Source organism: Heterocephalus glaber, unplaced genomic scaffold (assembly GCF_053883595.1).
Source record: "Heterocephalus glaber isolate CG9 unplaced genomic scaffold, H.glaber_assembly_v1.0 deba00001442, whole genome shotgun sequence".
Taxonomy (NCBI): Eukaryota; Metazoa; Chordata; class Mammalia; order Rodentia; family Bathyergidae; genus Heterocephalus; species Heterocephalus glaber.
In genome coordinates, this window is record NW_028258296.1 from 24,100,847 (window position 1) to 24,118,260 (window position 17,414).

Genomic DNA, 17,414 nt, shown 5'->3' on the forward strand with positions numbered 1-17,414 from the left:
TGTTTATAGCTGCAATTTGTAATAGCTAAATCTTGGAAACAGCTCAAATGCCCATCAACTGATAAATGGATAAAGAAGATGTGGGTTTTTTTTTATAAAGTGGAGTACAACTCTGCCATAACGAAGGATAAGCTTGAGACATCTTTAGCTAAATAGATGCACCTTGAGATCATACTCTTTAAGTGAGATAAATTGGACAGAAATGTTAATACTGCATTATTTCTCTGGTGTGAGAAACTGAAAATGGAAATATGGACCAAAATGTATAATACGAATTGGGAATAGGGAAGAAAATGTTCAAATGAGAAGGGGGAACAAGGGCAGGGGCAGAGGGAAAGGAAAGCAGGGACAAGAAAAGAGAACAGAAGGAAAAAAATGGAAACAAAGCTTTTGTAAATAAGGAGGGGAAGAGGAATGTGAAACAAAGTGGCAAGATATATCATGTACAGGTACAAATCCCCTATGATGAATGTTATCATTATGTATATCTAATATGTACCAATAAATGTTTTGCTTCCAAAAAAACTACCGAGCAATAAAAACAAAAAACAGAATGGTTTAAGCCTGTAAGTTTTAAAATGGTGTGCTATGCAACTGTAGCTAAAACAAAAAATGGTTCCCAAAGCATTATATTGCTTTAAGAAATAAAATCACATGGCACGAGTTTTGCGAATGGGTGGTGAGCCTCAAGACTAAGTAAAAACCAGATATGGTGGTGCACACCTGTAATCCCAGCACTCTGGAGGCTGAGACTAGAAGACTGCCATGAGTCCAAGGCCAGCCTAGATTTAGCAAGACCCTGTCTCAAAAAATAAAAAAATTTAGAGAGAGAGACAGAGAGGGAGGGAGAGAGGGAAAGAGGGGGAGAGGGGGAGAGAGAACTCAGAGGATGTAAAAAAGGCAGTCCATGTAAATATTACTTTGTATTATGAATTATTTTCATTAAAAAGGCTCCTGGTGGGTGTTCCTATTTCTGACTCAGTTGAAAAGCAGAAACATATGGTTGTGAAAATGAAAGTTGCACAGAATCTAGCCTGGAGTTTGACATCAAGGGGATTTGATGACAATGAGCTGACTTAATTTTCAAGCACAAATTAATGAAGTACAAGGTTATCCAAAACAACTCTGAGAGTTTCAGTTTCTGAAGTTATCTGGTGATTTAACTGAAGGGTATTCAAAATGCTTACTTAATAAAAATGGCAGGGCTGGGGATTTAGCTCAGTGGCACTGAGCCTGCCTCCCAAGCGCAAGGTTGTGAGTTTGATTCCCGGTACTGGAAAACAAAAAAACAATGGCTTCTTCAATAAATATAGTATAGTCCAAAAAGTTTCAGACAGGGCCAGAGATTTAGCCCAATGGTTCTGCCGCCTGCCTCACAAGCCCAAGGTCCTGATTTTGAGCCCTGGTACCAAAAAAAAAAAAAAAAGTTTCAGACAACATAAAATTTTATGACAAGGACAACCAAACCAAGTACACCAAGATCAGTTATAAGGAAACACAGGATAATGTCTGGATTCAAATTCTTAGGAACATCAGTCTCTCAAATATGAAAAAAGCCACAAATGTTACATGCTTAGTGGGCTATAGATTTGCCTAGCTTGATTTCTTCCCTGTCTCCTCAGCAGAACAGGTACACTGCTGAACTGAGTCAGCAACAAAAATACATACTTTTAAACCAGTGAGATAAAGCAAATTCAATTACATACCGAATACTATCTGAATTTATTATGGATCTATGACAATAATACATACATGTATATAGGTATATATAGACATAGGGAGTATCACTTCAATTAATATACTGTCAACTTACTATGTTTGATGATATTCTCATTCAAACAACTGTGTAGCTGGGAGTGGTGGTTCATACTTATTATCCCAGCACTCCACAAGGCTGAGCCAGGAGGATCCTGTTGAGGCTAGCCTGGGCAACTTAGCAAGACCTTGTCTCAAAATAAAAAACTCATAAAAAGGGCTGAGGATATAGCTCAGTGTGAAGGCCCTGGGTTCAATCCCCACTACTGTGGGGAAGTAAAAAACAAAAAACAAAACAAAACAAAACAAAAAACCCACTTTTTTAAGGGCTGGGGATTTAGCTCAGTGGCACTGAGCCTGCCTTGCAAGCGCAAGGTCCTGAGTTTGATCCCTGGTACCTCAAAAAAACCAAAAAAACAAAGTAACTTTTTAGCAGACTTCTCCACCTAACCTTGTTTGGTCATAGAATGGATTCTTCACTTACAGGACACTGTATCACATTTAATCTCATATGGCCTACTGCCTAGGTTTAATTGTCAGTGATATTTTATTTATCTCAGAAGAATCAATTTCACAACTGGTACAATTATAAAAATGAAATTTAATGGGATTATGTTTTAAAAATTCAGACCTTAAAATTTAACGTACTAGTTTTAGCTGGAAATATTGTTCTGGTAATAGTATTCTACACCAATAAGAAATACAACAAAATATAATTCCTTTCATTTGAGATGTGTGTGTGTGTGTGTGTGTGTGTAGAGAGAGAGAAAGATACTGGGTATTGAAACCAGGTCCTCACACATGCTAGGCAAGTGTTTCTCCACTGAGCTACACGCCCAGCACTTTTTATTTTGAGACAAGGTTACCAGGCACAGTGGTGCATGCCTATAATCCCAACATGGGAGGCAGGGGCAGTTGCAAGTTCAAGTCCAGCCTGGACAACTTAAATAATATCCTGTCTCAAAATAAAATATAAAAAGGGCTAAGGATGTAGCTCAGTATGAAGATTTTAGGATTACTGCCCAGTACCACAAACAAAACAAACAGAACTGAGAGTCAGGGGCTGGCTGAATTGCCTAGCCTGGCTTCAAACTTGCAATCCTCTTGCCTCAGTCTCTCAAGTAAGTGGGATTACAGGTCTGTGCTACCATGTACAACTCTTAGGTTTGATATAGCAGACAAATGCAAGCAGACATCAGGAATACCAAGTACAAGAAAGCATTTAAAGGCTGGGGATTTAGCTCAGTGGAGCCATGCCTGCCTTGCAAGCACAAGGTCCTGAGTTTGATCCCTGGTACCTAAAAAAGAAAGCACATAAGCCTTTTGGATTATATTTTGTCCAACTCAGTTGATTAATCTTACTCAACTACCATGCTGGGTAAAGGAGAAGGCTGATGAAGAATTGGAAATATACTGTAATGATGTACTTTTGTACTGTTTCTTTTTAAATGGGCATAAAAGTTAGGTAAGTCAAAAAGCTAAAATTATCTTCAACTTTATGTTTCTTATCTTAAACTTTATGTCTTTTTCACTCTTACACATTAGCAGCTCTATCTTAATACTCAGGAAGAATTAAAATGCATTGATTTATCTAAAAAGTAAACAAATATTTTCTACAAAGGGCCGTATACAGTAGTAAATACTTTAGGCTTTATGGATCATGAGGAAATTACATAGGCACTTATATAAAAGAAAAAAATTCACTAATTTCTTATTGATAAAATTAAAAATATGAAGCTGGGAGTGGTGGTACCTGCCTGTAATCCCAGGATTGTGAGACTGAAGAACGAGGATGGCCATGAGTTCACCGAGGATGGCCATGAGTTGAGTTCACCCAGCCTGATCTACATAACAAGACCTTGTCTCAAAAAACAAACAAACAGGGCCATGGATTTAGCCCAGTGGTTCCATAGCCTGCCTTGCAAGCACAAGGACCGGAGTTCCATCCCCAGTACCAAAAAAAAAACTAAACAAAGACAAACAAACAAAAAAGTATAATTTACTGTAATATATGTCTACTAATGTGAAGAACACAATAAAACAAAACAATATTACTGGTGATACTGTAATGTATCACTTAACTGGAGTTCAAAGTTAGTGTTTCCAGTCCTCAAAATCATTTACAATGTTTACCTGTCAAGGTAAAGTATAGACAAGTATTGATAAGAATCATATAATTTCAGTTGAGCATATTTATTTCTTGGAAGGCATTTGTAGGATTTTATTATATTCTTCTGATACAGTATTTTCCTTTTAACATGTTGCTACATTGCTAATTAACCACCTTCAAGGTCAGAGGGAAGCCTCTTAAAGGCTTCACAGGTAGTAAATATATTTTGAAATATGTTTCCTTTGCACTTATATTCAGGTCTGACAAATACTCTTGGAAATATAGCTCCAATTTAGAAATACATCAGGTGCAAATCTATATGGTAATGAAAATCTTGTTTTAACTTCTGATAGCACTGGAAGTATATAGACCACACAAAAGCAATTTGACATGTGAGTCAAACGACAATAGCCATTATTAAATTGACTGTATGTGTATATTTCACTGACAAGCAGTTTTCCCTTGCAATTCTAAGCAGAACTTGTCAATACAGCATTAGTTAACAAATACAAGTCTGCAACAAAACCTAATTTCCAAAACCACTGTGTTCAACAGAAGACAGTATGATTCAGAAAGATTTAAGCCTTAGAGCGCAAGGTCCTGAGTTCGATCCCCAGTACCAAAAAAAAAGATTTAAGCCTTAGACCTAAGATGAAATAATAGCAACAAAACTTTACCACTGCTAAGCCCCCAAAATTTTTCTATTTCTAATAAAAACTTACAGAACTGATAAATCCACAACAGTGAATGAAGTTCATTACTGTTTTAACAGTACACAACAAATTATAATCTATAAAACACCTGAAGAATAATGTAATGAATAAGCATTGTCTTTAATTTAAGCACATTTTCATAATCTTTGTAAATTTGCCTAAGTCTTTTGCCCCACACATATTTTTACTACCATACATAACTTCATGATGTACTTTCGTAACTTCTTTGAACATATTTTCTCCTATAATTGTTTCACGTAGACAACTTGGAGAGGCTAATTCAGTCACTCCAAACTCAGTATTTACTTGAATAAACGAAGCAGTATCAGTAACATCTATATAGTCACCATGAACAAAGGAAATATACTTAAAAATTTGTCTTGATTTTTAATAGACTATTGAGGCTGCTCTGAATGTCCTCAACTCTTCAAGCAATAGCTGAGAAGCTAATAGTCTTAAATATATTTTCTCTGAACACATTTCTTCAGTGGCTACAATCAAACACAAATTAACTAACTCATCATTAGTAAATGGTTTTTCTTGCTTGGCCTACAAATAAATTACTCAGCCTTACTTAGTTGCAGCCTCACTTTTATTCTTGTGAAGAAACTCTGCTGTAATTAAATATCCCACTTTACATTTTTTTCCTGGCCAATGTTTTACTGAGTTAGGAATACTGTATCAACTATTTTTTAATATGGTAATGTCTATGTTTACTGCAGTCTTTTAGCATTGCTACAGAGCTATAGTATTATTTCATAATTAACACTATACAGTGCTATTTAGTTCAACAATAAAATAATTTTACTGTCCCTTAAAAACATGATATTCAAAGCTGACTTTTCTTGGAGTGGGCATGGTGGTACATGCCTGTAATCCTACCACCTGGGCAGCTGGGTGAGTTGAGGCCAACCAGAGCTACACAGTGAGTTCAAAGCCAGCCTGGACTACATAGGAAGACTGTCTCAAAAAAACCAACCCTCCCCCCCAAAAAGCATATAAAATTGACTTCTCTTGTCTTGACATGATGGGTATGCATGATAATAAAAATAAGTAACATGTTGCAGTAGGCAACATGTGTCACACTCAAAATACTGTAGTAGAGTTATAACCTGTCACTGTAATCTGCAGTGTGCTGAGCAACTGAAGTGATGAGAACATCACATATATGGTTTCTGTAACAACTACTAAGTTGCTATTGCAATGCAAATGTGTTCCAAATAAAACTATGAATATTGAAATCTGAATATGACATTATTTTCCTATGTCCCAAAGTAGTTTCTTTTTGTTTTTTGAGATGAGGTCTCACTATGTAGTTCAGGCTGGCCTTGAACTATGTAGCCCAAGGCTGGCCTCAAACTCATGGCAATTCTCTTGCCTCAGCTTCCAGTACTGGGATTGCAGGCATGCACCATCACATCCATTATACCCACCACCCCTGGCCCAAGGTACTGGGTATTCTTTTGATTTGTTTCAACCATTAAAAAAAAAAAAGTAATCTGTGCGTGGGTGGCACATGCCTATAATCCCAGCTTTCAGGAGGCTGAGGGAAGACGGTTGCTACAAATTCGAGGTCGGCCTGGGTTACACAGTGAGTTTGAGGCAAGACTGAACTATAGAAGCCCTGTGTCAAGATACAAAAAGCCATTTTTAGCACAGAGGCTATGTGAAAATAGACATCAGCTCATAGTTTGCCAGTTCCAATCTGAAATCTTTTCGGTATGATTTTACTGGAAGGCAGTGCAAGACAGAAATTTGGCTCCCACTTAAGACAATGAAGCCAGACTGCCAGGCTATCTACATCTCAGTTTCCTTATCTGTAAAATGAAGATGTTAATACTCACCTCACAGGTTTGCTGTAAGGATGAACTGAGTGAATATGTAAGTTATTTATTTAGAAGAGCAGCTAGTATACGGTAAACATATTAGCTGTTAATATTATTTAGTAAGTAGAATAAAATTGCAAATGACTCTCAATTCCCACTGGCAACTGTGCATACTTTAAAACTCCTACTATATAGGTCTGAAGCAAGCCACCTTCTTAGACAAACAGATATTCTTTGAGTAGGACAATTACACAGTACATCACTATCAGTGTTCCTGTAATACTGCCCAGAATCCTATTGGCATTTTTATTCCCCCATAATCCAAACTGTTCAGGACTGGGAACACAGTTCAGTGGTAGAGTGCTGGCCTAGCAGATGGAAGGCCCTGGGTTCAATCCTCAGCATCTTAAAAAAAAAACAAAACCCCAAACCAATGAATTGCTCTGTATTACCTGTCAGATGCTGGCTGCAACCTCACCCTAAAAATGATTTCCAAGTGTGTTAGCTCTTCTAAATTTCTTCTAAATATCTAAACTGGCAAGCCACTGGGTAAGACTGGTATAGATACACTTTTATTACTCTGAAATACATCATGCTGATCTACTTTCCAAAGTATATAAAACTTTCAAAAGTGAGATGAATTTATTCATTATTCAATATCCATTAGTGTCAGCCCTTTCACAACTCCTTTAGTTTTATTTAAGACTAAGGACTCAGCAAGTTATTGTCAGCCTTTTCCTTTCTTTCTTTTTTTTGGTACCAGGGATGGAACTCAGGACTTTGCACTTGAGAGACAGGCATGGTACCACTGAGCTAAGTCCCCGGGCCTCTTTTCCTTTCTTTTTGATCAGCTCTAACCCATATAATTAAATATACATTGGATATACAATAAAATATGGTATCTCTATAGATGATTTTACTTTTGTCTTTTTTGTTTTATATGAATCACTTGCAGGAGTAAAAAATCAAAATGTTTCATTAAAAGAGAGTTTGGAAAATATACAAAGTATCTTAAATAGTGCTTTAAATTAAAACCATAATAGCTACTCACCTACAACCAGCCCACATTCAGGACAGATCATATCACCAGCTCTGTAGTCCTCCACTAAAATTGCATCGGGATGGTTTGGACAGGTGACTCTTGGAAGAGCATCCGTACTAAATGAAAAATATATATATTTTATATCCTCACAACAAAGATGTAACGAAAGTCTTCTAGGGAAAAATGATTTTGAACACTTTTTTCACTACTGGAGACTTATAATATGTTTAAGCTAAATTTTCAAAGTAAACATCCCAATCAGGTCACTTTATCTTCTAGATAGGAATTGGCAGATTCCATCAGAATTTTTATTAGAGTAGTTACTGGTTTTCAGACATGGAAAATTTCAAAACTTATAAAGAGAAAACAAGTGGTTCTTCTCTTAACAGGCAAGCTACTATGATCTTAAAAAAATCTTGACCAGTGGTCTCTTGACTAGTTATCAGAATAGCCTGCAACATTTACATAACCATCTGGTTTGTGCCCTTTGCCACCTACTTCTCTAATCAGAGAATAAATTTTAAGTCTATATCTTTCTACTTGTTAGGTTAGTAACAGATTTAGGATAGTACCTTGAACCTAACATATTTAAATGAAAGACTGTAGATATAGCGTTAAAACACACTCCAGAAACATTCAAGAAATAGTTTCAGCCAGGCTTAGTGGCACAGGCTACTATAATCCCAGCTACTTGGTAGGCTAAGGTAGGAGGATCACAAGTTCAAGACAAGCCAGGCGTGGTAGTGCATGCCTATAATCCCAGCACTGGGGCAGCTGAAGCAGGAAGACAACCCCAAGTTCAAGGCCAGCCTAAGCTACACAGTGTCAGAGGCCAGTGTCATAGCCAGACCCTGTCTCAAACAAAACAAAATGAAACAAAAACCAAAAACAAACCAAATTCAAGGCCAGTCTGGGCAACTTAGTGAGATCCTGTCTCAAAAATTTAAAGGGGGGAAAAAAAAAAAAATTTAAACGGGGCCAGCGATTTAGCTCAATGGCACTGCACCTGATCCCTGGTACCAAAAAATAAAAAAATAAAGGGGGAAGGGGTTGACTGGTCAACTAGGGTCCAATCCCTATTACCACCAAAAGCAAAACAAAACAAAAACCCAAAATGTATTAAAGACATCTAATATAAATTTAATAATTACTTCTGGGAGGTATGATCTCATGATCAAAAATGTCTGATACCACTGAAAATTAGCCCTTTTAAAAATGAAGTAATAAAGGCTGGTGTGGTGGTGCACACCTATAATTCCAACACTTACTCAGCAGGATGAAGCAGGATGGCAATGAGTTCAAGGACAACATGAGCTACGTAGTGAGTTTAAGGCCAGACTGAACTACATAGGGAGACCTTGTCCAAAAAAACCCCAAAATAATAAATTAAAAAATTTAAAGTAACACAGTAAGTGATTATGTTGTGGCCATCAAACAACTTAGATTAAAAACTTAGATGAGGGCCGGGATTTAGCTCAGTGGTTCTGCCGCCTACCTCACAAGTGCAAGGTCCCGAGTTTGATCCCTAGTACCAAAAAAAAAAATGTTAAGAACAACTTAGATGAAAAGACAAAATCAACTTAGATTAAATTTCTCATTCTATCAAAATATAACTCAGAATGTAAACTATCAATGCAGAAGGTGAACTGGACAACTGATAAAGTCATCCACAGCCTTCAAATTTATATAATTAAATTAACCAGAGCATGTCTTGGGTCTTCTCACTGGGAAAATAGGTGGGGATTGCTTTATATTTGTACTTATCCCAAGAATTTCTGTTAAGAAAATGTTTAATAAAATTAAGCAATAGGTATAAATTATGACAAACTTGAAATAAAGGAAAATGTTGGCAAAATAAAAGTAATTACAAATGAGTAAAACAAGAAGTATATGGAACACAGTATGCAAAGGATGATAGAATACTTTGTCATTATTAAAAAGTAAATAGGGGGCCAGGGATTGAGCTCAGTGGCACCGTGCCTGCCTCACAAGTGCAAGGTTCTGAATTCAATCCCCGGGTACCAAAAAAAAAAGGAAACAGAAAATTTTATACTGTGCTTGTAAATATGTGAACATATCCAAAGCATGCTAAGAGTAAAATATGAATTCTAACACTGAAAAAGTATGAACTAGTTACATCCAGTAGTATGGATGAATCAAGACTGACCAGGAAACTAGACAGTGGAATATATATGCCATTTATTTAAACTTTAAAGTGAGCAAAACAAAATCAATGGTGTTAGAAGTCAGAATGCAGTTTTCTCTGGGAAGGAGTAATGACTGGGGACACAAAGGAGATTTTGCTAGTGTCACAGCTGGTATGATTTTTTTTTTACCTAGGTGGTAGCTATGTGTATGTGCTCACTTTATAACTGAACTATACATTTAAAATGTGCTAACATCACAAAAAAAGAAAAAAGCACGGCAGCAAACAGGGTTTCTATTAGACTACCTTTTTGGAGAAAGAGAGTTTACAACTCTATGCATGTTTGCTAAAGCATTATCACTGGGAAAACACCAAGAAACTGGTAAGTCTGGCTGCTTTGGGAGGATTGGATGGCAGTTAGGGAAAGAGGAAGAATACTTTTATTGTATATAGTTTTTGGTATACATTGTCCAAAATAAAATGAAATCATTGTAAAGTAGTTGATTTTTTACAACTTTAATCAAACTACCCACAAATACAAGAATCAAGAATAGAGTGGTGAAGAAAGTAAAGAAGAGAAACGATGAGGAAGGAGTAAACACCATCAATGATATTACAACAATTTAGCCCACCAAGGTGCCAGATAATCCCAAACCTCATTTCATAGCTATTATTTACTGAGTGTCTACTATGCCTCTAATGATACTAGCAATACTAGATACTGTGTACCTAGTGACACATAGTACATTACTATCAGTCTTGACAACAATCCGCAAAATAGGCATTAACTTAATTTTAAAAGTTATGCTCAGAAAATGATTTTCTCTGGATAAAGTGTCTTTACTATTTGTACTACACTTGATCTTAGCCAAAAGGCTGAGAAGGGATTTTATTATTTGTACTATTTAAACACTGCAACATTTAAAAAACAAAATTTCTTCCTCTATTATGTACAAAGCTGCACCTAAATATAACCACATTCACCTCCCAGCTCTATTGCCATAAGATAATTTAAGTCATATTCAGGTAACCTGACAGAACACCACACCCAGACTGAATGAGCACTCAATCACAGAATCAGAACCAGTAAACAAGGGTGCCAATGCCTTTGCATTTATAAACAAGACATTAGCTAAAGCTGCTTCCCACTCTCTTTTTTTTAACCATAAAATAGTTAAGTCTTGTGTTTTACCAGAAGGGACCTGGACTTTTCCACTTGCTATTATGAACAACAGCTTTCAGTGGTGAAATTTATCAATTCAGACAATAGGCTCAGAAAAATCGTGCAGGAGCTGCCTTCCAAAAGGTGCAAAACTTAATTTTATTTTAAACATTTTAAGTTAACTACAGGCAAATTGTGGTAACAGAAACATATCGCTAACCTTGGAAAAGTCTAACATTGGCCTGACTCCGTCTATTCATACACAAAAATACTAATATCCACCTCATAATGGTAGTGAGAGAATTAAAAGCTGTCTCGGAAGACACTGCATACGTTTCTTACAGATAAGTATGAAACATATGACAGTATCCTGGAGTGACTTCTCAACACACATAATTTTCTGCAGGCAAGATTTTCTCCAAGTGCACGCAGACAATGATATCTGTTGAAAAATCCTCCAGGAAACTAATCATCTCTGGGATGTGCCCACAATTCCACTTCGCCGGGACGGTCATCAGTTTCCATCCGGCTTACCATTGCTGACGTTCCCAACTTTCTACCTGTCTGACAGAGGGGCCTGGAAATACCGGGTTCCCCCTCTTCGGAAAGGAGGAATCACGGACCCTCGGATTGCATGGGCCACAAATGAAAGAACAAGCGCAGGGGGGACAAAAAGAACAAATATTCCCAACAACGCGAGGCCAGGCGCTAAGGTCACCGAGACCCACACAGGCCAGAGGATAGAAAAGACGACCCAGGACGCTGAGGCGGTGACGCCGACGGCTCCGGACCCTCAGAACGCCCCCGCCGTCCTGTCGTCTGGAGGGGTCTTTGTCCCAGCCGGCCAGTCCCACCGCCTCTCCCCAAACCTCCTGGCGCTGTGATCTATCCAGCCGCTCCGGAGAAGGCCGAGAAACTCCTGGCGCTCGCCGCCGGCCACTCAACTAGCCTGGCTCGGCCCGACTTACTAACCGGCTGGTAGACGCCATCTTCGCAGCCACTGCGATCCCACGGACAACAGCTACGCCAAAAACAGGAAGCAATTGTGGCGGCGAAACGCACAGAGAAGGGCTTTTATAGGAGAGTCGCTCACGTAGCCGTGACAGGGCGTGGCTATGGGTCGGGAGAAAGGCCAAGTACGGGAGAACTCCGGTGCCGCGGGCTTCGCCTTTTCTTATTCTCTTACTTCGTTTTTGTAATTTGTTATGTTGCTGTGCAAATCAAAGAAACTACCTGGGAGACATCTCAAAGGAACCCTGCAAAAAGACTACACCAGAACTACTCTTAATTTGACTGAGTTAAAAGAGAGGAAAACCCTGGCTTTTTGGAGAGAGCAAAGCCCACGTCCCTAAACACAAATCCCTCCCCACCTCAATACTCGAGCGCATGTCTTACTTTCTCGGAGTGCTGATTCTTTCTTACTAAGGAATTTTTGAAAAATTCCTTAGAGAGAGAAAGAGAGGAATGAAGTGGGGGGGCGGGGGGCGTGTTAGGCCCTCCAGGACCCGTGTAATTTCATGCTCTGTCATCCGCTAACACTTTTCTTATGCACGTCCTTTAGCTCATCAGCGTAGGGATAACAGGATCTGCCTTGCATACCCTGTTAGAGTTGGCAGGAGATGAAACATAACCTTATGAAGGTGCTGTGTGTTGTGAGGCACAAAGATACGGGTCCTAACCCTGTCACCCCCACCATTGGCCTTCGCAAATTTGGCTGAAAGCTAAGTATGGAAAAATTGGCAGAACATCTAAATACTGCACAAGGTCCCTAGATTCATTAATTGATCAAACTAACTTCAAAATGATAATAACAATAACACTTTGCTGACAATAAGCTGCCCCTGATAATGTAAGAATTGGAGAAGAGAGGGTAATAGGTGGTTTCCACGGTGCTTGGGACTCAGATATGGTGACTGCTTCCTTTATTTGGGAATCAGACTTAAATGCCACTGAGGACCTTTATTTTCTTGGGCAGGTTGGAGATGCTAGCTTCCTTAGAATAAGGGGTATGAGAGGCAGAAATTTGATGAACATGGGAGAGCATGTTCTCTCCTCTCCTTCTGTGTTGTAATTTTGTGATTGAAAACTTGACTATCTTCCTGTGGATTGTTAGTATTTGGGAAAGTTTAAAAATGCCAACCAGTTTCAGCTGTGCTAGGTGTAGTCAGGAAAACATTTGGAATTGCTCCACCTAATTTAATAGAGTTCTCATGGTAGAGCATTGTTTGTTTTTTGTTTTTTTTGGTACCGGGGGACAATCTCAGGTCCTTGCACTTGTGCAGCAGGTGGCAAAACCACTGAGCTAAATCCCAGGCCCATCATGGTAGAGCATTGTTAAGGCTTATATGTAGATGTCTCCCCAAGGCCTCAAGTGGTCATAGGTGGGGTTTTTCAGAGGTGGCTGGATCTAGGTAGGGTGTGTGATTCTGGGATCAAGGGTGTGATGTTAGGATTGATTCACAATTAAAGGTGTGAATGCTACCTGCCCTAGCCTGGTTAAATATAAGAGACAGAAAGAGGGCTGCTATTGTTGCTTGTTGGTTGTAGCATGCTGCTTGTTTCCTTGCTGGCGTCTGCCTGCCATGAACTCTTTCTCTTCTGCAATGCCAGCCAACTATGACCTGAAACCTCTACAAACTGTGAGCCAAGTAAACCTTTCCTCCTTTAACTTTGGGTGTTGGGTATTTTGTCCCAGCAATGTGAAAAGTAACTAAGAGAAGCATCTTGGCTAGTAGAAGAAAAGGAGAACTGCAACTAGCCATCTCTTAGAGATGAAGAATAAGGGGCATGACACCAAGTGGATTTATACTCAATCAGTTCATCTTTTTAACTTCAGTTTTGTTTGAGTTGTGTGTGGTGGTGCACACCTGTAATCCCAGCACTTGGGAGGCTGAGGCAGGAGGACTGCCACGAATTTGAGGCCAGCCTGGGCTACATAGTGAGTTCAAGGCTGGACTGAACTATATAGTGAGACCCTTTCTCAAAAAACCAAAAAAAATTTTTTTAATTTGAGAAGTTTATATCACTTCTGTAAAATTATAGCATGATATACTATATTTCCTCTAAAGTATGAAATGTTCTGCATTACTTATAAGTATTTTTGCTTTTAAGTCAGCCTTGCTATGTAGTTCAGACTAGCTTTGAACATGGCATGTAGCCCAGGCTAGCCTAGATCCTCCTGCCTCAGTCTCCCCAAGTGCTGGGATTATAGGCATGTGCCACCATGTTGGGACAAATGATTTTTAAAAGTTTGGGACTAGCTGAATTTGATACTGGGAAAAAAAATTTCCAGAATCAACTTGGATATCTGGGCAAACTGTCAAGCTAAAAATCACAGCCCTTTCATAATGAATTTCCCCCTTGGTGTTATCAAGGAAATTTAGATAAATCCTCTAACTTCACTTGCTTTTAGTTGACTTTAAAATCAACAGATTTGGAGAAGCCAGGTATGGTGGTGCATACCTGTAATCCCAGCACTTGGGAGGCTGAGCCAAAAGGAATGCTGCTAGCTTAAGGCCAGCCTGGACTACATAGCAAGTTCAAGGCCAGCCTGAATTCCAGAGTGAGACCTTGTCTCAATAAAACAAACAACAAAAAAAATCACTAAGTTTGGAAGTCACACACCTGGGCAATACATTATTACTTTGCCACTAGCTTTGTTGTAGAAAACTCCTTTGACATGTGAGTCATGATGGTAATGGTCATCTAGGTTATTTCCAGGAACATGAAACTTGCTTTTGCTGAAAATACTGACTATTCACTTGGTCCTGCAGACACCTGGTATGTAACTGGAGCACAATAAAAATGCTTAACCTCTCTGTCCTCATATTGTATCTATCTCCTTTGCTGTCTTAACCTTTAGGTCGTGTTCTCCTCAACTCTGCATGTTGACATGTTGATCATTTGAGAAATGTTGACAGACATCCAAAACTACCATACAGGATGAACTTGATCCAGGATTAACTTGGTTAGCCTTCTCTCCTTCAAGGCCAGTGACACCTACCATCCTCCATGACGGAAAACACCACAGTGGACCATAAAAGGAATAAGAAAAGATGGCACCCAAATGCCTGCAAGACCTCTGCACAGCATGCATCTTTTCCTACCTTTCATGAATGTGAAACTTTGCTACCTTTTGCACTTGTCTTGATCGATTCTTTGCGCGCAACAGAGCAGAACCTCTAGAAGGGGACTCCAGCACCCCAAAACCCAGTAACAAACCCATTTCTGTCATCTCAATAAAACCATTCATGCCTGTTTATAGTAAATGTGTATTTGGCTCCCAGCCCCAGAAATACTAATCAACTTTTTGTCTCTATAGATTTGCTTTCTGGATGTTTCATATAAATGGGATCACATGGTATGCCATCTTGTGTCTGGATTCTTTCACCTGGTATAATGTTTTTAAGGTTTATTACATTTATCTCATGGCTTCACTTTTAAAAACATTGATATCAGAGTGTCTGGAACAGAAGAGTCTGGATGGTGCTGTTGGAGAAGATGGCAATTTCCTAATTTAAGCAAGGTCAGACATATTTGTTTGGAAATGTTAAGACATACTGCTGGAACAGGAATAAGAGGATTCAGTGAAGTGTATAACCAGATGTAACTAAATGCTACTGGAGATGGGATGAACTGGGATTCCTGGTAGCTAGAAAGTCACATGCGTTATTAGGTTTAGAAATGTGAGGCTTGTCTAAATTTTTTATCATGTCTGAAAATGTTCAAATACCTCAAAATTAGGATGATATAACAAATCACTACATGTTATAGCTTGTATCTAAATGTCCCCTCGAAGCCTCTTGCAGTCATAGGGCTTTTTCAGAGGGGACTGAATCTGGAGTGTGTGACACTGGGATTAAGGGTGTGTGATTACTAAATCAGTCCACTCATTGGTTTGGCACCGCCCTAATTCAGATAGTCTGGATAAGACAAAAGGGGCAGAGAGACAGTGTTAAGGTTCCTTGTTGCTTTTGCAACTGTGTGGGCGCCATGAACAGTTTTACCTCTGTGATGTTGTCCTTCTGCCTTGTGCCACCCTGCCTTTGAGCTGGTCAATTATGGACTGAAACCTCTACAGACTGTTAACTAAATAAACCTTTGCCCTTTAACTTTGGGTGTTGGATATTAAGTCTTAGCAATGAAAGAAAAGTAACTAAGACACTTGATAACCCATCATCCTGATTAAACAGCAAGATTTGGTGGTATTCTAACATACATATTTTTTCCTTCTCTTTGGTATTTTAAAGTAAATTCCATCCAGGCATGTGGCACACTTTATAATCCCAGCATTTGGGAGGCAGAGGCAGGCGGATTGCTGAGAGTTCTAGGACAGCCTGGGCTACATAGTGAGTTCCAAGCCAGCCTGAATTAAATAATAAGGCCCTGTCTCTCAAAAAGCAAAACCACAACAAAAACAAAACCCAGGGCCAGGGATTTAGTTCTGTGACACTGTGCCTACCTTGCAAGTACCAGGTCATGAGTTCGATCCCCAGTACCAAAAAAACTCACAAAACCCTGAAAAAAAACAAAAATAAATCCCATATATCAACTCAACTCATATACCCATTGATGTACATTTATTAAAAGAGAGAGAGAGAGAGTTTTAAGCTTTTTTTTAACATGGCATTTTATTTTTATTTTTATTATTTTTTAAATTAATTATGTTGGTACATTTTGGTATACAATATAATGACATAAATCATTGGATATTTACACCTTTACATAATGTCTCTTGGTTCTTATTTTTCCCCCTTCCTCTGCACTCCCTTTAACCCCTCCATCCCTCCCTATTTACAAAGCCATTGTTTCAATTTTTTCATTTTCTCATATTAATTCCATTCCCTTCTTTCCATTCCCCTAGCCCTCCCACTTCCCTTTCCCCTCTGCCCTTTTTCTTCCTATTTCACATTATCTATTATACCTTTTAGTCCTTATTTACACTTTCAGCTTTTCACACTAGAGAAACTATTCGGTATTTACACATATGTGTCCTGTTTATTTCACTTAAGAGTATTGCCTCAATGTGCATCTAGTTAGCTATAAATGTCTCTAGTTTCTCATTCTTTATGGCTGAGTAATACTCTGTTTTATAAAAAAACCCAAACAAACCACATTTTCTTTATCCAGTCTCCAGTTGATGGGCAATTAGGCTGCTTCCAAGTTTTAGCTATTACAAATTGCGCTCCTATGAATATGGGTGCACATATATCACTGTGATATGATTCTTTTAATTCTTTGGGGAAGATACCCAGCAGGGGAATAGCTGGGTCAAATGGAACTTCTAGTCCTAGTTCTTTTGATACGGAAGTTTTAGATAACTTAATAGATTGAATATTAAGGTAATTGTAGAAGCAAAATAAGTAATGTGTTCTTTTAAGATTTGCTCTTCCTGTAATTCCTTGTTTAAGGTGAAGATTATCTGACTCTAACCAGTAACTTCATTAACCTAACAAAGTTACCATGCCAGGGTGAATTTACAACATATATGGTCTATCTTGTGTCTGTGACTTGTAAATAGGAACTGGAATTGTATTTACATATCAAAGACCACTAGGGATGAGATAATGGCTAAAAAGGATATAAAAAGGGAAATGCTGAACAAAGGGCACAGATATTGACCAGACTGGTTTCTGGCATGCCTGTCTGCTCGCGAGAAGA

At 38.5% G+C, this 17,414-nt stretch overlaps 1 protein-coding gene and 1 pseudogene across 2 annotated transcripts in view; both read right to left on the bottom strand.

The window, feature by feature from the left end:
• Gtf2b (general transcription factor IIB) overlaps positions 1 to 11,873 on the bottom strand; it is a 34,263-nt gene extending 22,390 nt beyond the window's left edge. Inside the window, exons 1-2 of one of the 2 annotated variants that reach the window (XM_004841328.4) lie at positions 11,727 to 11,873; positions 7,456 to 7,562 (exon numbers count right to left, since the gene is read on the bottom strand). In XM_004841328.4, coding sequence (XP_004841385.1) covers positions 7,456 to 7,562; positions 11,727 to 11,743 — 124 coding nt within the window. In that variant the 5' untranslated portion in view covers positions 11,744 to 11,873. Of the gene's footprint in view, positions 1 to 7,455; positions 7,563 to 11,623 lie in introns of both variants that reach the window. The other variant, XM_087213042.1, reaches the window with a different exon arrangement.
• LOC147827642 (U2 spliceosomal RNA) lies at positions 10,390 to 10,480 on the bottom strand (annotated as a pseudogene).
• Positions 11,874 to 17,414: the final 5,541 nt, after the last annotated feature.